Source organism: Ambystoma mexicanum, chromosome 6q (assembly GCF_040938575.1).
Source record: "Ambystoma mexicanum isolate Mex_15411 chromosome 6q, UKY_AmexF1_1, whole genome shotgun sequence".
Lineage (NCBI taxonomy): Eukaryota > Metazoa > Chordata > Amphibia > Caudata > Ambystomatidae > Ambystoma > Ambystoma mexicanum.
The window spans coordinates 1568772911-1568794702 of record NC_090937.1 but is presented as its reverse complement, the minus strand read 5'-3'; the positions used below and the strand labels follow the sequence as shown (position 1 = coordinate 1568794702).

Sequence of the window (21792 nt, the reverse complement as noted above, 5' to 3'; positions counted from 1 at the left end):
AGATGTTTTGGACTACGACTGGCCATAAAATTTACTGGTTGTGCATTGTTGTACAAAACATCTGGTAAGCCAAAGGTTGCCAGATCTCCGACCCTAGGGGGGATTGTGTAAAGTGGACGAAGCCATAAAGATTTTGTCCACTATACTAGAAAGACATGTATGTTTATAAACCATCTTATTTTATATTGTTTCTTAAGGGTGGTTATCGCATTCACTAGATCTTTTACGTAATGAATGATCTATGTCAGTCCACATTATGACCCATGCCTATGAGCAATGGAAGGAGATTACTTCGCAAACCCAGTTCACCCCAAGTCTAATAAGGCCAAGAATATGTGTTCCTGGGCTCATTCTGTCAACAATAAATGAAATGTCGAACCTTGGTCACTTGTTATTTTCTTACAAACTTAATTTTTAGAATATTATTTTCAGGAACCCACTCCCAAGGTTTATTTTGAAAAAGTCTGTCAAATAATTTGCCATGACCGTCAACTAGGGAGATTTCATTCTATGAATTGGACTGCACCAGTTTCCCTTCTTACACAATCACAATCTGTGCATTCTTCCAGGAATATTATTTTTGCACTAAAAACTTGATCAAACACTCTGGCCAAAATCAGGACCCAAAGCATAATATCCGGTTTCCTTAAATCAGGAGGAATTCTATCCGGCCTGGTAGCATTTCAATTTTTGGTTTTCTGTATGTCATCCACCGCTTCTGCACATGTGGGCATAAAGGGTACATTATACCTATATTTGGGTTTCTCTATAATTGTGGGATCCAGGCACACCGGTCAGCCTGGATTTAGAATTGGAAGAGAATGAGTCGCATGACTCAAGTGAGGATATTTCCTTGTGCTCTTAAACAGAATCTAGTTTCATTGGCATTGCACAAACATTCGCCCATCCTGAGCTACCTTGGAGCTTTTAAGAAAAGCAATAGATGTTTACTAAGCGAGCATACTCAAATGGTGCTCATTTTAACGTGAAACGTTGGGATCGAACCTATGACCATGCATCGGTTTACGTGCAGGTCTCGCCCATGGAAGCACTAGTACAGTGAATTATCCCTCCGATTGACGTCAACCCAACATTCGTCTATATGAACCATAGCAACACCTGTTAGAGGTTTGCCGCCTGTGGTCCTCCAGATGTTTTAGACCGTGAACCCCATTATACCACACCATTGACTATCCTGGCTAGGGCGATGGGAGTTGCGGTTCGAAAAATAGCATCTGGGGAGCCGGATATATACTATTTGACCTTTTCACAATTGACCTCAGGAGAATTGACCTCAGGAGAGTTGACCTAATTTAAAAGGTCAATTAGGATATATATGAAGGGGGAAACCCCCCAACAACCCTCCACCCAATCCCATTATATTGTTTAGAATCCAAAACCAACCCAATACATATATAAAATAACCAAAATAATATAAAGGTCAATTGTGCAGAAGGTCAATTAGAACCACTATAATTAGGACAAAAGATCAATTGTAAAAGAACAATTCGGGTAATAACGGGGAGCCAAAGGTTGCAAACACCTGTGAAGACCCTAACAATTCAGCTCATGCACAGAAGTTTGTTCAAAATCACGATTATTATAATTAGCGTCACTGAGTCAAAATCAAGTCTTTATAAAACATTGACATGAAAAAAATCCATCATAATGAACTCCTATCGAGCCTTTATAAATGGTACCGATTTCCTCTTTAGAACGTATATATTTGTACTAATTCAAGGGAATTTGGGGAATTTGTATGTTCTGTGCCCTCCTCCTCTACTCCATCAAGTCCAAGTGACCTCTGGGCAAAACACATAATTAAGTCCCTACCATCAGCGTCGTTTCAAAAGCTAAAAACACAAAAAAACGATCACCAAATGTTATATCACTCACTGCCAATCAGGATAAAAATACAGAAACTGAAAAATGTGCTTCTCAGATCTGGGTGGATAGTGACAAAGATTGAAAAATGCGGGAGAGTGACTACTGCTAAATCATTGAACAAGAGCGGTCCTTCTTCCTCTTTTGATAGGTCCATACCATCCATTCAGTTGCCAATGGAGACACCCCAACAGGAAGAACTTTCCATTCAACTTTCTGTGTTGTGTAATACAGGCTGCACACAGACACATCCCTTCTCCAACCCAGGATTCTCTTCACCTTATCAGAAAGGCGCCACTGTTATTTGTATCTAGCACTCAGGAGTGAGCGAATGAAACATTTTAGAGTACACACGCATGGTGGCGCAGGGATGACCCTAGGCAGAAAGACTAAGGTGCAGTTCCGATCACCCCTAATCCCATATCCAAGCTTCCTATTACAACCACATTAAGGAGGATTCCATGACATTTCATTTTTTCTGTTCAGATGAATCCTGCAGACATAAAAAGTAACAACCAAACGAATTGTGCACAGGCCAACAATGCAAACCATGCAAATTGACATTTGTAGGCAAGCAAAGCAATTTGTTGCAGCATAGACACACATTTAGGGCCCGATTCATGGAAATGTGAGCAGGAATCTCACAAGGGCCGTGCACTGAGAAGGACACTGAGCGAGCCTGCGTGCAAAATAAAAAAGGTGCACCCCGCGTTTTCATGGAATTGTTCGCACAAAGGAACAGTATACGCAAGTTGCACCCGGAACGCTGCCCACACGCAAAACATCAACAGCCAGATCAGCTACCGCTGCACGCTCCGACCGGCTCGATTACACGCACCCTCCAAACAGTATGTGGGGTCCCCCGCAAGAAGACCTGCATCTCAGGGGCCCAGCGCAAGGTCCCCCGTAACTGTTCCCAGCAGCCCAACAACCTGCGTATGAAAAATCACAACTCGGTCTAAACTCAGAAAATCTGCATGCAAACCCATGTAGACCGTTCCTGCACCCGGCTACACTGCTTACGCGCGCCCCTAAGTTAGATCATAACCGCGATTGAGTACACTCACCCCGAAATCCACCATGCAACCCCACCTCGGCGCTGCAAGTCCTACAGGCAAGTGTACTTACGCCTGCCTTCAGGTGGAGGATCATATGAAGGATGTGCGTGGCCATTTCCCAGCCGAGAGGTTGCGCGATCGAATCCATGAATATGTCTCTTGCTGTACAATTGTGGACGTGCAAGGGACTGCTTGCATCCGTCACTCGGAATGCCCACTTCTTCGCAAGTTTTTCCCCATTTTTGGTCTTCAACCCCCTTCCGATCCCTCTGCGCAATCCACGCCCATGCTCTGCCTGGAGTCTCACGGAAGGCCTGCGACAGCTCGCACTGATTTGCCAAGCCAGCGCAAACTCCACGCAAGTCTATGAAAAGCACTGCGCATTCGATTCCATGAATCGGCGAAGGCAGATTTGCGCACAGTTGCACACGGAAGTACCCTATTTTCTGCGTAAATATTTCCATGAATCAGGTCCATGGTGATTTCCCCTTGATTTTCCTTATGGCCCGCCTCTGTGTCAGAAGAGCAGCGGCATGCCCTGCACTATTAAACAGTTAAGAAATCCCTTTAAGCCTTACTGCTTTGTTGTCAATCAAAATGTTATTCATGTATGAGTTTATGTAATCTCCTGCAGAAACTATGCACAATGTATCTGTGTACCACCAGAACATGTCAACCGGTGAAGCATAAATCGTTTTTTTAAAGAAATGTCCAAGTCTTGATGTGCCTTGCATACGTTGTAAATGTAGCTGTACCGTTCACCAATTGCTATTTCAGTACTACTGGTGTGCACTGTTTTGCTTTTTCTCTACATCAATTTCGCGGTTGTATACACTAAGTTAGGTGCTTCAAATTGCCTGCATGACTATACACTGTAAATGGAATAGTATGATTTGTGTAAAAAAAAGTAGTTTGCACATAGAAACCTTAGGCCTGACAAATGTGCCTCAACCATTGTAAGAATATTTAGATATAGCCCAATAATCCAAGCCTAAACCTCTTTATTATTGCTATTTTTTACAAATAGAATATTTACCAATCATTCCAGAGTATCTGAACAACCAAATGTTTCTGCCCCACAAATCCTTAGGCTGCCCTCGTTATTTTGCCAACCCATTACTTTCAAGTCGCCAGTTGGTACTTTCCATTTGCTTCCACTGAAACGTGATTCCCAAAATGAACTGATTGTTATTGGATAGTTGCATCCGCCTAAATTGACATTATGGCAGGTCCAATTACCGATGATTCCAGTCCGCTGTCACACTCCATGCCCAGTTTTTTGTTCACGCCATGTATTAAACAGATATAGATTTCAAATGTTAAAAGGCATCTTGAGTAGATCAGGCGGGTTGCGAAAGAATAAGTTAAGGCAAGTCGCAGGGATAGGCCGACTACCTTCCATTCCAATGCTGCGGTATTTCCTAGATCCGGCCTGTTAGCGGAGCGGCTCATCATTAGGAACTGCACTCGATAATCACGCTATCAATTTATTTTGCACTTTAATCGCTTGTCCCACTATTACAATACTTTACGCATTGCAAGTAATGACAGTGGGCAAAGCCATCCCAGGAATGAAAAATATATTAGAAAATGCATGTTACAAAATGGCAGGAGAATGTCAGGCAAGTTCTGCAATGCATACAGCAAAAGGCAGGTGGGGATGGCAAAATGTTCAAAAAGTCTCCTACTTTAAAAAAAACTGCACAAAGGATTATGCACACTGGAGCCGCTTGGCGGGTTGTGCATGACAGGAAATAAATAAATAAAAAACATATCAAACAAATAGTGGGAAAAAAATAAAGAAGTGAATCTATAAAAGTATTAAGTGAGAGGCCGCTCGCATACAGCCTGAGTAGCAATCTGTAGAGGCAGAAAGGGCAAATGCTGAAAGAATACATACCATGGCAAGACTGAATGCCATGAAACTGACCCAGATCGGCGAGGGGCGTGATAAGGGGCCCACTAGATTGTGGGGCCCAGTGCTGGAGTGCGTGGGGGGCTATGGTATCCCACTTGCTACCACAGTGCCAGCAACAAACCAATGCGTCTTGTTTTGCCCCGCCATAGTACATTATAATTGGCCACCCCACTTCCTGAAGTTCTTGCCCCAACATACAGTCAAAACTACAGGTATACTGAACCATGTGTTACCAGGCACCTTGTGAATGAGAAACTGAAACAGCGGTAAGTGAAACAACCCTTTTTAGAAATTGTTTTAGAGAGATTGCTAATTGCTTAAATGAAGATGGAAGGAGTTTTTTAGATAATTGGAAAATGTTTGCAATGAGCTGTAAAGTTGACTGCATTTTTAGAAATTGTTTTAGAGAAATTGCTAATTGTTTGAATGAAGATGGAAGGAGTTTTTTAGATAATTGGAAAAAAGTTTGTAATAAGCTGTAGAGTTGACTACATTTTTAGAAATTATTTTAGAAAAACTGCTAATTGCTTACATAAAGACGGAAGGAGTTTTTGAGATATTGTTAAAAGTTTGTAATAAACTGTAAAGTTGACTATATTTTTCGAAATTGCTTTAGAGAGATTGCTAATTGCTTAAATGAAGATGGAAGCAGTTTTTTTAGATAATTGGAAAAAGTTTGTAATAAGCTGTAAAGTTGACTACATTTTTAGAAATTATTTTAGAGAAATTGCTAATTGCTTAAATGAAGATGTGAGGAGTTTTTGAGATAATTGTTAAATAAATGTAAAAAAGAAACAGACACAGACTACACCAGGTTCCTGATGAACTTACTCCAACTGAAATGTGTGGTGGGGGGCATGTAAAGAGTTTTTCCACTTACATCATGCTGTACATCAGTGAGACACATAACATAGATGAGCAGCTATTGTCTTTGGTCCAAATGTGATCGTGTAAAACTCCTTTTGAAAAAATATGTTTCCATAGGTTTGAGAAATTGAATGAAGAAAGAAGCAAGTGGCACTGTGTCTGCAGATGTTATTTCCACTGTTGTTTCAATACCGCTTCCCGTAATAATTAACAAAGTGTGAATAATCTCACCTTGACAGATTGAGTAGACCACCAGAGAACAACCAAGTACAGCAGTGAAAGCCACCCTAGGACGGCCCTGTCCTCTCTGACCTGGAGTAGGAGTAACCAGGGGAAGGAACAGGGTCGCCAGGGAAACCCTCGATGGGGAAGAAAACCCTGGTAGAATCTGGAAGTGTCGTGGATCCGGATAGCTGATGAATGTCTTCTATTAGCGGCAGTGGAAGGCAGGCAGGAAGGCTTTGTCTGGATGAACAAAGGAAAATGGTCAGAGTAAGTTTGTAAAGAAGGGAATGGGAGTGGTAATTAAACGACACATTAAAGGTGTCTCACCAGCAGAGGCAGGAGTGAAGGATAGGATGATGGATCTAAGGCCTTGAGGAAGAAGTGAATGGGAGACGAGAGCTCTACAAGAAATAATAATAGGGTCAGAATCCGAATCAGGAGAGAAGGAAAGGAATTCTGATAGAAGAGCACTTACGGCTATCGGGTATCTCAGAAGAGACGAGATCAGGGTTGGCGTAATTGTAATGCCGATGGATATCTGGGCTCGGCGAGAAATCCCGAGAGAAGGGAGGACCGGAATGGAAGGGAGAGTCCGGAGACGAGAGCTTGAGAGACAAAAGGTTACAGAGTTAGTCTGAGAAGTCAGTTAGGAGAGGCAGAGATATTGAAATCCCTAGAAGCAAACTCACGGAGCGTCTGTTGAAACAGAAGCGACGCGAGGAGTTGTCGGCTTCCGTGTTTGATAAAGGATCACGTGAGCAGGCAAGAGCGTCTCGGAGAGACGTGAAAAGACTAGATCGCTACATTCAGCACGGAAGTCATCTTGAGAAGGATTCTCGGGAAACGCGTAGTGAAGAGTACCACACAACCGGTTGCGAGCCCACAGAGACCACCTCCCACAATGTGTAACAGTACACCCTCTCCTCCTGGGGGGAGAACCCGGTTTACCTGGATGAAAAAGAAAGAACCGTTGAATCAATTTAGGAGCATGAACTCCAGAAGCTGGTCCCCAGGAGCGTTCAGCAGGTGAATAGCCTTTCCAATTTATCAAAAACTGCAGTTTACCCCTCCTGTAACGAGAGTCACAAATATTGGCCACTTCATATTCAGATCCAGTAGCAGTGAAGACCGGAGGCGGAGGAGGGGTTCCCGATCTCCGAAAACGGTCCAGAATGACCAACTTGATTTGAGATAAGTGAAACACTGGATGAATCCGAGACCAGGAAGTCGGTAGGGCGAGTCTGACTGCAGCAGACCCAACCCAGGATAAGACTTTAAAGGGTCCAAAATATCTGGGAGATAATTTAGAAGGGACAAGATGCCGGGGAAGGAATCGGGATGCCAGCCAAAAAGAATCTCCCGGGAGGATATTAGGGGCTGCCCGACGATGCTTGTCTGTGTTCCTCTTAGCCCGATCTTGAGCCTCTTGAAGTGATAGTCTGGCTAGCTTCTGACCCTCTTGTATATCCGAGATAAGGCTGTCAACCCCAGGGCAACAGGTAGCAGGAATAGAAACGATAGGTACAAATGAAGGGTAATAACCTTAGGAACAATGAAAAGGACTGGTGTGAAGTGCACTATGCTTGGTGTTATTGTAGGCGAACTCTGCAAATGGGAGCAATTCGACCCAATTGTCCTGGGCTGCTGAGATGAAACATCTCAAATATCCTTCCAAAGTTTGGTTTAAGCATTCCGTCTGCCCGTTAGTCTGGGGATGGTATCCGGAACTTAAGGCTCTCTTGATTCCCAGAAAGTGACATACCTTCTGCCAGAAAAGAGAGGTATATTGGGGGCCTCGATCCGATACAATGGTATCAGAGAGTCCATGTCGAGAAAAGATTTCGGAAAGAAAGATCTTTGCCATAGCCGCTGCTCCAGGAAGTTTCACTAATGGGGTGAAATGCGCCAGTTTGGTAAAGTAATCGATGGTGACCATGATAGTGGTTTTATTCTCAGAAGAAGGTAGGTCAGAAACAAAATTGGTGGAAATTATCTGCCAAGGTCGGTCAGGAATAGGCATCCTTGAAAGTAAGCCCAGAGGAGACATCCTAGAAGATTTAGTCTGAGAGCAAATAGTGCAGGCTGCAACATAATCACGGACGTCTGCCTTTAGTTCTGGCCACCAAAAATGTCATTGAAGGAGCTCCAAGGTTGAGGCGTATCCTCGATGGCCAGCTGCTCGGGAGTCGTGACACATTTGTAGAACTTCTTGTTGTAAGGAAGGAGTGGGAATCAGAACTTGAGCTCCTCGAAAATAATGGCCCCTCTCTTCCGTGAGCTGATGGTTAGCGGCAATTTCTTCACATAGGAATTTGTTCTGATTAGTGGCTGTCAGTACTTCTTGAAGAACATCAGTTAGGACTGATATAAATTGTGCTGTGGGGAACATCTTTTCAGTACAGAAATTAGAAGTTGGAGAATCTTTTTGAGAAAGAGCGTCGGCCCTTAAGTTATGTTTTCCAGGAAGAAAGGTGAATTTGATCTGAAAGGGGAGAAAGAAATAGGCCCAGCGAGCTTGTCTACTGTTGGTGGTCTGGGCATTCTGGAGTACTCTGAGATTTTGGTGATCGGTGCGAACCTTGACAGGAAAAGAAGATCCCAACAGTAGATGTCTCCACTCTTCGAAGGCCCGCTTAATAGCTAGAAGTTCTTTCTCAAGGACTGAATAATTCAGTTCTGCTGCGTTGAATGTCCTAGACAAATACACGACTGGTCTTTCTTCCCTCTGATCAGAGAGTTGTAACAGCACAGCTCCCAATGCGTATTGAGAGGCGTCAGTCTCCACGATAAATGGCTTGGTCTGATCAGGGGTGATCAAAATAGAGGAAGAAGTGAAAATTTCTTTCAGAGTTTGAAAGGCACTTTGGGCTGCTTCGTTCTAGGAGAATGTGACGTTCTTCTTTAGTAAGTGTGTAATGGGCAGAATGATTTCAGAAAAACAGGGGATACATTTCCTGTAGAAATTCGCAAAGCATAAAAATCGCTGAATGTCTTTAACACAGGAGGGAGTGGGCCAATCTAAGACTGCGGACACCTTCTTTGGATCCATAGTTATGCCCTGGCTAGATAACACGAACCCTAGGTATGTAACTTGCTCCTGATGGAATACACACTTTGAGGCTTTGCAGTAGAGATGGTTTGATTGGAGTCGACCGAGAACTATGTTAACATGATTGATATGGTCTTTCGGGTTGGAGGAATAAACAAGAATATCGTCCAAGTATATGATTACGAAATGGAACAAGATGTCAACAAACAAGGGATCCATGAATCGCTGAAACACTGCTGGTGCATTCACTAGACCAAATGGCATCACATGATATTCAAAGTGTCCGAACGGGGTGCGAAAAGCTGTTTTCCATTCGTCCCAAGGAGCTATTCTGATGAGATGATAAGCTCCTCTGAGATCGAGTTTCGTGTAAACAGAAGCCCTCCGGACTGCCTCTATGATGTCAGATATTAAAGGCATGGGGTACTTATCGGGAGTAGTAATTTTGTTGAGACCTCGGTAGTCGATACAGGGACGGGGTTCATCAGAATCCTTTTTAGGAATGAAAAAAAGAGAAGCGCCCGCTGGGGAGACTGACTCAGAGATTAGACCATTACTTAAATTGGCCTGGAGATAGTCCTTTAGAACTGCCTTTTCTTTTTGGGACAAAACATACATTCTGCCAAAGGGAATGGGTTGTTCTGGAAGAAGGTTAATATGACAATCGTCCCTCATATGAGGAGGTAAAGTGGGAAATATGGGATTCTCAAAAACTGACAGAAATTTTCAATGACAAAGAGGGATGATCTCTAGTTGGTTTATGGTGGGTCCTGTTGGAAGGTTGGACACTTCAGTAGGAATATTAACACCCACAGACTCCTGGGACAAACAATGATTTACACAGAACTCAGACCCTAGGAATAGAGTACCAGCTGACCAATTTATATATGGGTTATGGAGTCGTAACCATAGGAGACCTAAAATAACAGGGAAGTGAGCGGCTTTAATAAGGTCAAAAACCAAAGTCTCTTTATGGTTGGCAACCATACAAGTAATCGGTTCGGTCTGTTCCTTGATCGGGCCAGAGCTCAATGGGTTCCCATCCACTCCTTGGATGGGAGTGATGATGGATTTGGATACAAGTTGTATCTCATGTTTCGTGGCCCAATCATTGTCGAGAAAATTGCGTGCGGCTCCACAGTCAATCAAGGCTGGTAGGCCCGTTAAAACTCGTCCTGAAAGAATCATGGATAAAGATACCACCACCATGGTTTGGCAAGTCGCTGTGTCAGCGACATTCCCATTCGATATGGGGAAATAGGATTTGGAGCCACTACCGTTCTTCCCCTTGAGGTAGGGCTTTGAAGTTTCCCAACTTAGGATTTTGTGTACGTCGTGGAGGAACCAAGTGACAATCCTTCAAGACGTGTAGAGAGGAACCACAATACATGCACAGTCCACAAGTCTTTCTTCTTTCTCTTTCAGAAGCAGATAGTGGTCCCCTCACAGCTCCGATCTGCATGGGCTCTTCATTTTGGCCGGGTGGTTTATTTCCTGTCGGATAATATTCACTAAAGGATCAGGTACCCTTGCTCTTTTTACGTTCATAGGATCGTTCTTGTAAACGGTACTCAATTTGCATGGTTAGAGTTATCATGTCTGCCAGGTTGGCTGTGCGAGGAACTTTAGAAATCTCGTCTTTCAGCTCATCTCTTAATCCCCTACGAAAAAGAGTAAGAAGACCCTCATCCGGCCATCCTAATTTCGAAGATAACTGCTTAAATTGGATGATATACCCTAATAGGTCCTGTCCGCTCTGTTTTAGGTCAAGGAGTCTTTCCTGAGAGGATACTGTGATTTCTTTCCTACCAAACATGGATTTTAGACTATTACTGAAAGCAGAATAAGAATCAAGGATTCCATTGGTTGAGGTAACCAAAGGCGTGGCCCATGCCAATGCGGGTCCAGATAAGTGAGAAATGACAAACCCCACCTTATCTTTGTCCGTTGGGAAAAAACGAGGTTTAAGTGTAAACTGGACCGTACAGCTATCAAGAAATTCTTTGAGCTTGTAAGGGTTGCCATCATACATTATCGGGTGTAATGTGGATGGGGGAGTGTCAGAAAATGCTCTAGCAACTTGTTGTCGTAATTGTACATTGTCCTGCTTAAGTGATTGTACCTCTAAATACATGGCCCGCATAGCGGCCATTAATTGCTGCATTTGTTGTTCCATAATGGTCTTCGTCTGTATTTCGACTGTTGTTTCAATACCGCTTCCCATAATAATAAACAAAGTGTGAATAATCTCACCTTGACAGATCGAGTAGACCGCCATAGAACAACCAAGTGTAGCAGTGAAAGCCACCCTAGGACGGCCCTGTCCTCTCCGACCCGGAGTAGGAGTAACCAGGGGAAGGAACAGGGTCACCAGTGAAACCCTCGATGGGGAAGAAAACCGAGGTTTAAGTGTAAACTGGACCGTACAGCTATCAAGAAATTCTTTGAGCTTGTAAGGGTTGCCATCATACATTATCGGGTGTAATGTGGACGGGGGAGTGTCAGAAAATGCTCTAGCAACTTGTTGTCGTAATTGTACATTGTCCTGCTTAAGTGATTGTACCTCTAAATACATGGCCTGCATAGCGGCCATTAATTGCTGCATTTGTTGTTCCATAATGGTCTTCGTCTGTATTTCGACTGTTGTTTCAATACCGTAATCCCATAATAATAAACAAAGTGTGAATAATCTCACCTTGACAGATCGAGTAGACCGCCATAGAACAACCAAGTGTAGCAGTGAAAGCCACCCTAGGACGGCCCTGTCCTCTCCGACCCGGAGTAGGAGTAACCAGGGGAAGGAACAGGGTCACCAGTGAAACCCTCGATGGGGAAGAAAACCCTGGTAGAATCTGGACGTGTCGTGGATCCGGATAGCTGATGAATGTCTTCTATTAGCGGCAGTGGAAGGCAGGCAGGAAGGCTTTGTCTGGATGAACAAAGGAAAATGGTCAGAGTAAGTTTGTAAAGAAGGGAATGGGAGTGGTAATTAAACGACACAGTAAAGGTGTCTCACCAGCAGAGGCAGGAGTGAAGGATAGGATGATGGATCTAGGGCCTCAAGGGAGAAGTGAATGGGAGACGAGAGCTCTACAAGAAATAATAATAGGGTCAGAATCCGAATCAGGAGAGAAGGAAAGGAATTCTGATAGAAGGGCACTTACGGCTATCGGGTATCTCAGAAGAGACGAGATCAGGGTTGGCGTAATTGTAAAGCTGATGGATATCTGGGCTCAGCGAGAAATCCAGAGAGAAGGGAGGACCGGAATGGAAGGGAGAGTCCGGAGACGAGAGCTTGAGAGACAAAAGGTTACAGAGTTAGTCGGAGAAGTCAGTTAGGAGAGGCAGAGATATTGAAATCCCTAGAAGCGAACTCACGGAGCGTCTGTTGAAACAGAAGCGACGCGAGGAGTTGTCGGCTTCCGCGTTTGATAAAGGATCACGTGAGCAGACAAGAGCGTCTCGGAGAGACGTGAAAAGACTATACCGCTACCTTCAGCACGGAAGTCATCTTGAGAAGGATTCTCGGGAATCGCGTAGTGAAGAGTACCACACAACCGGTTGCGAGCCCACAGAGACCACCTCCCACAATGTGTAACAGCAGCAGTTACTGTACGTTTTTTTAATTAATATTCATATATTGTCAATGAGATGGTGTGTTTATTGCATTCTGTAACCATTTTGAATAGCGCTGTATCATCTCTAGAAAGGAGTAAGAAACTTGGAGAAGCAATGTAAATTAGGACCATAAATGATTATAATGAGAATACAGAGGTTTTTCAGTTTCCTACATTGTAGATGGTTACACGTCATTCAACAGAATGTCTGACTGAACTGAAGAGCCCTTACCTCCAGTCTTAACACTCCTTTCTTAAGGAATCACTTCTGGACTCTTTTATTCAGACCAAAAATGAGAAATCTATTTGGAATTAACCATGCGTCTTATTTTCAGCATTGCAACATGGACTAAACAGACTGTTTTGAATTTACGGGCAGCTAGTGGAGGCTCGTAAGGGCATGCGTGGTATGTCTCGGATGCCCAAGGAAAGCAGTAGACGTGTAGTGGAGTTCTGCATCAGCTGGAAACATTGTTTATGTAAACCATGAGCCGGTAGGTTGGAACCAAGATACAATGTTGCGAACAACAGCTGTTTCATGCAAAAGTGCTTCATCAGGGAAAAATGATAAAGAATGTGAACGACAGAATGGTGTGACACGCAAACAATTACTGCACACGCAATCCACATACACGATACGCAAAATCCCCCTGCAGAAGTCATTGAAGTACCAACAGTAGTCACATTGGTACGTTACTGTGTTTTGTGTTCGGGTTAATCAGTACTAGGACCTATAATTGCCGCTGAAGACAAATAGTGTTAAGACAAGTTGTTAAATAAACAGTTTTCATAAAATGAAAGAGAGGCTTCATAGGAAAACAATTTTGCAGGTTTTCGGTTGTATCGCATTGTGGATAGTTGCTATTATGATGTGAACAATAGCACATTCATGAGGTGTCCTGATGAAGATCACTATTACTGTGAGGGCGTTGAAACATGCATGTTGCTGCAGACCAGCATGATTTTTAATGGAGTAGCAATGTATTTTGCTGCTTTATCTGTGTGATCTTTACTTATTTAACTCTGCATTTTGCGCTGTTGTTTCTGGGCACTTAGGATTTCTTTTAAGCGCAGCACTTTGCTCTTTAGCACATCCATTTCTACCCCATGAATGTGATTGTAATTTTCTAAAAATATGTTATTTAAATAGTTACTTTCATGCCTACACACCGTTCGTATGGTTAATATATGAAACAATTCAACTATTAAGTCTGAGCCCAATTTAGGGTGGGTCACAATCTTAGGGTTTACCTCTACCCAAAAATAGAGGTTTCCAGTTTCGGGCAATGAGTCTAAGAGAGGGACTTATCCGTGCCTTGTTGATAGGTGTGTCCCAAAGTGCTAGCGCTACTTATAAATAGCGCTGCTGGGTCGCGGGATTGGACGTAGAGTGCGCTTCGGCCAGATGGCCTAGCAAAACGGTACCATGACATTACCCAACCCTTAGAATAACTGAGGAGGCTGAAATCCGCACCACACCCGATAGCCACGGCCACCCTCAACTGGGTTTTAACATAAAGAGGCAGCCTGAGGTCAAAATATACACATTATGTTACTGTGTCTGGAAACGTCTTGTAGTGTGACAAATGCACGGTATAACATAGAAAACATAAAAGTGTACTGGAGGCGGTACAGTATTGCGGCCAAGTGCACTGTAAAGATGTCAGTACTCATCCTAGCTTCCCCCACTAGGCCTTACTATGTGATCCTGGGCAAACCACGTTATCGCACTCTCCCTCATTTCCCTTATGTGTTAGCAACTTGCCTTTGTCCGTGCGTTTTAGAAATACATTCTGCAGTTGGGACCCTAGTCCATTTGTGTTGAGTGGAACTGAGGCAGGGTCGCACAGTCTCGGAAATCCTGCTCTGGCTATTGTGGTGAGCATTCCCTCTTCCCAGGCCAGCCCACGTTAGCCCGGGGTATAATTAGTCAGTGGGCCTCGCCGTACTGACAGCTGCAGCTGTTCCCGTGCCCCTTCCTCCTCCCCTGCCGCCTCGATGCCCGTGCACTCTCCACACCCAGCTCTGTACTGTCAGCCTGCGGCCACCTACCTTGGAAGAGCACGGAGCAGTAAGTGTCACTGACGTCCGTGTCCGGGGTCTGCACATTGTCGGCGTGAAGGATGAACACACGCAGCATGGCTCAGGCGGTGGGATGCAGCCTGCTTCCCCGGGGCTGCCAGCAAAAGCGCTGCCTCGGCTGCCCTCCGCGATGCTGGGCTCCGACTGCAGCCAGAAATGCCTTCTCACCCCCGCCGATATCCGAGATGCTGGCACATGTGTCCTGCCACAGCGGGCCGGCTCTTAAAGGGGCACGCACCCTTTCTGCACAGAGCTCGAAAGTCCCATACTGAGTTTTTTTCGGTAGAAGGGCCATCAAAGGTCACAATCAAGTCGCAATCACAATCAATTTCATTGTGCATTATCAAAACATTTGCAACATACATTTCACAGAATCGCAACATATTAAAATAGCAAGAGTAAAACACATTCGTACAATTCATGTACATTCATGCAAAGCTTCTAAAATACAGGTTTAAAAGGTACATAGTGTAGATAAAAGTGATATGCCCTGTTAAAATGTAATCAAGAAAAATGGTGGACTCATGGTTACAGAAGAGCAGCTTTGATAAGGTGACACCCAAATTCGCCCCACTTTTATATGAGATACAGCTTAAGTAGTGTAACCAGGGTCGGCCTTCCCGGCAGCAGCGCCCTAGGTGAATTGACTAAGGCGTGAGCAGACTATTCCAATGAACACCGCCTCGCTCCCCGCAGCGGAGCGGGGAGGTAATCCTCTGAATAGGGTGCTGATGCAAAACAAAAGTGCGCCTGCCTCTCCCACTACGCCAGCACGGGGAGCCCTTGAAAGACTCCCCCGAGCTGGCATGGCAGTGGACTAATGGCACCCTGCGGGGCATGGCGCCCCGGGATGTCGCCCGGCCTGCCCTTCCCTAAGGCCAGCCCTGAGTGCACCATAATCTTGCCCTCCATGCACCCGTCAGAGTGCACCGCCAGATCATCATTTGAGTCAACACGCAGCGCCAACGCGCCCTTTATCGTTCTGCTAGCTCTACACCTACATAACAGCCTCAGGTAAATTTTCCTGATGACAAGGTAGAGAGGGGAGAATCAAAGATGCCACGAGGCTCCCGAGCTGTTGCGCAATCCGAATAAATAAATAAAGAAATTAAAATGCATTACATTCTCGGTTTTGTTATCACGAGGGGCATGTTTTGGAAACATCCCAATCACATGTATGTAGTAATGTGGTCAGAGTGATCGTGCACAGACAGAGCGTAAGCTACAGATCCATGGAAAATGTGAGGGATACAGGGTCTGGATAACTTTCGTACTTAAGGCTCTGCCTCACAAACCCAGCAAGTCCCACATCTCACATAACTTGATATGTCGGCAAGCAGTCCACATACTTCGTCATGCAGAAGCACTTCATTAGTCCGTATTTTTGAGCTCCTCTTAATAAGTTGAGGTTCTGACCAGCATTCACAGAATCCTAGCAAGTTAAAAGGTTCCTTTGAATATTTCATCCAGGGTAAAGATCGACTGCCCAATGTCTTCCAGGACCAATCTATACATAGTCCAGGGAAGGACCAAACCCTAACCCATTAGAGTAAGGATTTGGACTTACATAGTGCTCCAATTCTCCAGACATCGACCTCTAGGAAGACGGGAATAGTGGGAGTGACTCTGGGGGATCCCAACACATTTCCCCCCCAAAAAATGTAAATTCGAATTGGTTGATCGCAATTGGTTCCTCCTCACAACTATGCCCCGTAGAGCGCCGCTTGTTTTGCCTTGCATGTGATATATAGTCTAATTTTCCTCACGATTACATATTTATCAAAGACCCAACCTTAGACATTGGTCGATGGTACTGATATTTGGCCCCATAGGCCAGCCTGCAGATGGTGTAGGATGGTTTTTTATTCCATCCAGTTGGACCAACAGCGGCTTAGCGAAAACCTTCCCCCGCGTCAAGCAGGGATATTGGGCAGTAATAACTTTGCCTAGTGTTAATCTAAGGGGGATAAAATCCTCTTCACTATCAGCCATAATAGAAGAGCTTGTAGCTGAAAACACTGTAGATCCAGCCTACAATAACAGAAAGTGTGAATACCAGACTGACCACGGAATGTTCAGTGCTTCCCATCCCTATGAAACTCCAAAATCTCTTTCAGTCTTTCTCCTGTGATGGCATTTAGGAGGGCACTCCATGTGTCCCTGAGGTGCTCCTCCTTTTTCTCTTTTAACATTCTCTTATATAAAGAACAGGTTGTTGTTACTGCTTCCCTTCCCCCATCCGACACATTTTGCACAATTTTTGTCAAATTCTCCTTGGTCCTCCTGCAATCTTGATCAAACCAAGGATTCGTTTTTATGACATTCCTACGATTCAGTCTGACGTTGGCCGTAAACAGTGGTCTTATTTCATCCACAAGTATTGAACGTAGCGACGGTACATGAGATGGCGACACACCATCAAAATGCAAAACACTTTCTAGTATTGGGAGAATAGATTAATAGATAGCAGCCCTTTTCTCAGTTGTGTTCATTTGGACCCACTTGACTGCTTTCCTTACATTTCCGGGTAGCCTCAATGCTACATTGTCCAAAGGATCAATAGTCCCCGTCAGCCCGAATAGTTGAGGAGCCACCCTCAACGTCAGTGGCCGATGGTCACTTTCCAACCTGTCGAGTGTTACAAATTCAATAGTCTTAGACCATATTTCCAGACATACCAAAATGTAAACTATAAGTGAAGGGTCATTCACGTATGTGTGTGTAGCCGGCAAATGCCCAACAAACCTCCCATTGCATGCTTGCATGTTTAAAAACACTGAAAAAACTTGCAAGCACAATGGCTTTCTTTTTGGAGCATCTGGGGGTAGAGCACAGAGGCTTTCCACATTCCACATGCTATCCTCATCTTCACAGATGCCCTCAGTCTGTGGCCGGGGCTCATATTGGAGATTGGAGATTAAGTACCCCCCCCCATACCTTAGTTCTCCAAATAGATCAAACAACTGAATGTCTTCATCTTCATCGGGTTTAGTATACACATTAATTAATAATATTTCAGATCCATCCCTGGTGGTTAGATGGAGCTCCAGTAACTCATTGCATGCATTATCAATCTGTTTTGCTTCAATATCCAGGGAGCCTTCAACCCATATTAAGAAGGCCCCCACTCTGTCTCTCCTGCCTTCCATTAACTGCTAGAATCTCAAAGGTTGTGTATCCCTGGAGGTGAACTACCTGCTACGGTATCTAGTCAATCCATCGAAAACCATTCCATCGAATGCTATACCATCGAATTATAAGCATCGAAAAGCTTTTCCATCGAAATGCCTTTCCATTGACTAGAATTCGATGGTATATTCGAAATTAAGGTTAGGGTTAGGGTTAGGGGTTCAGGGGTTAGGGTTGGGCTTGGGTTAGATTAAGGGTTAGATCAGGGTTAGGGTTAGGGGTTAGGGTTAGTGGGTGGACGTGTGGGGTAGGGGGAATCCCCCCAATATACAAAAAACATTAAAACGTTACAAGGAGCTGGCCAGTGACGACATTTCAGCACTGGACAGCTCCATGTAACGTTTTAACATTACAAAAAAAATGCATTGAAATGCTATCTTTTACATGTGAAAGTGCATTTCCATTGAAACCAGTCCATTTATATTTTCGATGGACTGGTTTAGATGGAAATGCACTTTTACATGTAAAAGATAGCCTGTCGATGCTTCGATAAACTATGTTTATTTTCGATGGTTTTGCATTTCAAAGCTTTTTTTTCGATGAAATTACTAGGAATCACCTGCTTCATCAAAGCCTCTTATACCTCTGAGGTCCATGCTAAGCAGTACATATGAGATGGGGATGGGCACTGTACATACAAAATACAAAGGGGGCTACGTAATAGTTGGATGGTTCCTGCATGCCTCAGGCATGGAAGCTAGGAGGCATTTTACAAGTTTGCATCTTGGCAGGGCTGACTCACCATCCTTTGGGGTGGATAAATTGGGTATCGACAAATTGACTAATCAACCCCACCTAATATTACAGCGCTTAGAAGCGGTAGGAATCTGACATAAAAATATTTCCATTTACTTTGGCTTATACAACGCTTTCATGAAAGAGCTGAACACACTATAAAAACACTACAATTCAAGAAATTGACAATGGGCCGCATTCGGAGTATTGCGGTAAGGCTACCGGTGCCGTTGTTACCTCGCCACAATATTCCAAGTATGCTCGTGGGTGCCGCTCTGGAACGTCTGGTCAGACCAGGCGTGCAGAGCGACACCAGCGAGCATTACCGGATGGCAGCAACAGCCCGTTATCAACGGGCCGTTGTTGCCATCCTACCCATTCCCATTGAGCCCTATGTGGGCTCAATGGGAATGAGGACGTACTGGGACGTACCGGTTCTGGGTCCCGCAAAAGGGATTTACCAGGCCCTCCAAACCCGGAATGGCCCGGTAAATCCCCTTTGGCGGGACCCGGTACCGGACCCGGACACAGGTTTGGGGGTAGCCATGCCCTTATTACCTTCAAACTCGTAATGAGGCCCAATGTATATACATCTTAATAAAGAAATGGATAGTGAGAGGGAATGCTCATTTAATTGAGAATGAGAACAAAAGAAAGAGGATAAATACCTGATAGAAGGAGGCAGTTGATTCCAATGCCTTGGGGATCCAAAGAGAAAAGAACTGAAAACAAGAGTGGGCACATGCGGTCTAGGAACTGTGAGTAGAAACAGAGTCTTAGGCTAAGAGAATGGGCATGGGTGTAGCAAGAAATCAGCCAGAACAGCAGTCCGGGTCTTGCCAGCTCTGTCTCCAGACCCAGGTGCTTGCCCATGGCACTCACAGATCTGCTCTGAAGCTGCGTTATCGCACAAACGTGCAACCCACGCTTCAACAAGCAGGCGGCTTTCAGAAGATGCTACAGAGCTGCCAGGTAGTCTGAAAATGGTGTGCTTTTTGAAGCGTATCTTGCTTATGTGCGTGATAACGCTGCTTCAGAATTCAGAACAGGACCCTCCCTGGAAGCCAAGTTATCACATACACAAGGAACCCGTGTTTCAACAAACAGGCGATTTCAGTAGAGTTGGCATGGGAAATTGAATACAGAAACAGCCAAAGCATCACATACTTGTTGCAGCTGTCCAAACTGGTATATATCTCCTGCAATGTACAGAATTCTTTTTTTTACAGTGAGTACTGTGACCAATCAAAACTGGAGAGCCCAACCTTCATTATTCACTCAAAAGGGTCTCTTAATGAATCAATATAAGACGCATCAAATTTAAAATTGTGGACATTCTTATATTCCTGTAATGCTCCTTGCTTTTATGCAAATCGCCAGAATTGTGTTCTATGAAGAGATACTGTATTGCGTGACCTAACCTGACGACAGAGAAACAAGGGATGTACATTGCTCCTGGCTCCCTCTTCCCCGTCATCGTTGATGCCTCACAGGTGTGAGAAACGCTATTCACTCAGAAAGCCATTCAGACCGTACCATGATGACGTCACAGGAGAGGCGAGCCTGCAATCGATGGAGCAAGTTGACAGACTGCAGCCACAGATAGCCGATGACATCACAACTGACATGACATAGATGCGTTAGACATGAAGCACATACACATCCCGGCACAAAGCTATGGAGACATTTAGCTTTATTGCTGATAGATGCGAAGGATATGCTTATGACTCACATAAAGGACTGACACACGTATATGTTTTGCCACGCGGAAACCGCAAGACGCATTGGAATACATATGAAATGCTTGCAAATGCTTAAACGCAACTAACATGGGCTGTCATACAAACAAAGATGGAAGTCACAGGTACACTGGAGAGGATGGGAGAAGCAGAGAGAGTTCGAGAACACAGAGAAAGCTGACAGACGGATACTGCTGGAGGATGCAGAACAGGTTCCGAGAGTGGCTACCATGCACAGCCAGCCAAGGACACAGAGAAGGAGAGTTTCAAGTTAACAGGAGATATAGGACACCAGCAGAAAATACAAGCTAAAAATCCTCACAGTTGCACGCAAGAAAAGTCTATTTTGTGGTCCCTACACATGTGACCTGAACCTGCCAGACAGAGCCTATTCATTCGAATCAGGCTTTGATGGCAGGACCTATTGAACTGGAGGCAAGGAGATACAAAAGTAGCACAGGTTCAAAGCCTAATGCTCTGTCTCATGGCCTAGGACATCAGAGAAGGTAATTTATTCTGAACATGCAGCACCTTTGAGGTCGTTCCCATTACCTTGAGTTGTTGCACTTGACCTGCTATCTGTCCAAGGCTGCAAGGCTGAGAAGACCCTTTCTGTCGAATCCCTATTCACCTTCCACGATAAGCTCACACTATGTTGCACTGACCAACCACCTTTCACTAACCTGAAACTTTGTAGTTGTTACATTTACAGGTGGTCTCAGAAGGAGCCACCAGATATTGCCCACCCAATGATTGCCTAATCCCTTATAGAAAGTATATATAGTTCATCTCACTAACCAATCCCTTCTCTGTTAGGCTTTTGAGATGTAACCACATTTTGAGATGTCATACACTAACAAAACTGGCTGACAATCGCCTAGCCACTGAGAGCGTGTGGAGAATTTTACGCTGTTCATGCTGCAATCCCTGTCATTTGAATTTGTAAACATTTGTCTTATGGCTTGGTCTTCCGTTCTTTGTGCAGAGGGTTTCCAGGCTCCAGTTCCTCTTGCATGTAGACGGGGAGGCTGCTAAGTGACCCCTGGCCACGTTTACAAAGTAAATGAACAGAGGAATTATAAACAGAGCAAAGTGGGGCCAGTTGATAGCTGTTGAGTCAAACTAAGGCAGTGTAGTAGTCATGGGGAGAGAATATTAACGAATACATTACGTTTTGTGACATGGAAGGCAAGAAATGAACGAACGTCATGCACATTGGACAGATGAAAGTGACAAGTCTTTGCAGTGTTCGGAATATGTAAAGGAAAAGGAACAAGAAGGATCAAAGAGGACAGCTAGAAGGAAGAAACTGATGCGGATGGAAAGAAATAAAAGACAGAGGTATCGAGAAGAAAAATGCTGGCAAGAAAAGAACCACAGTGTTAGAAGGATTGCTATTATCCAAGTCTGATGAGCTAGTCAGAGAGAG

The 21792-nt window shown here is 44.4% G+C and overlaps 1 protein-coding gene across 3 annotated transcripts in view; it reads right to left on the bottom strand.

The window, feature by feature from the left end:
• Positions 1-14874, bottom strand: part of DYSF (dysferlin) — a 1254081-nt gene extending 1239207 nt beyond the window's left edge. For 2 of the 3 annotated variants that reach the window (XM_069632293.1, XM_069632296.1), the window contains exon 1: positions 14671-14873. In XM_069632293.1, coding sequence (XP_069488394.1) covers positions 14671-14758 — 88 coding nt within the window. In that variant the 5' untranslated portion in view covers positions 14759-14873. Of the gene's footprint in view, positions 1-14670 lie in introns of all 3 variants that reach the window. The other variant, XM_069632290.1, reaches the window with a different exon arrangement.
• Between the last annotated feature and the right edge of the window lie 6918 nt (positions 14875-21792).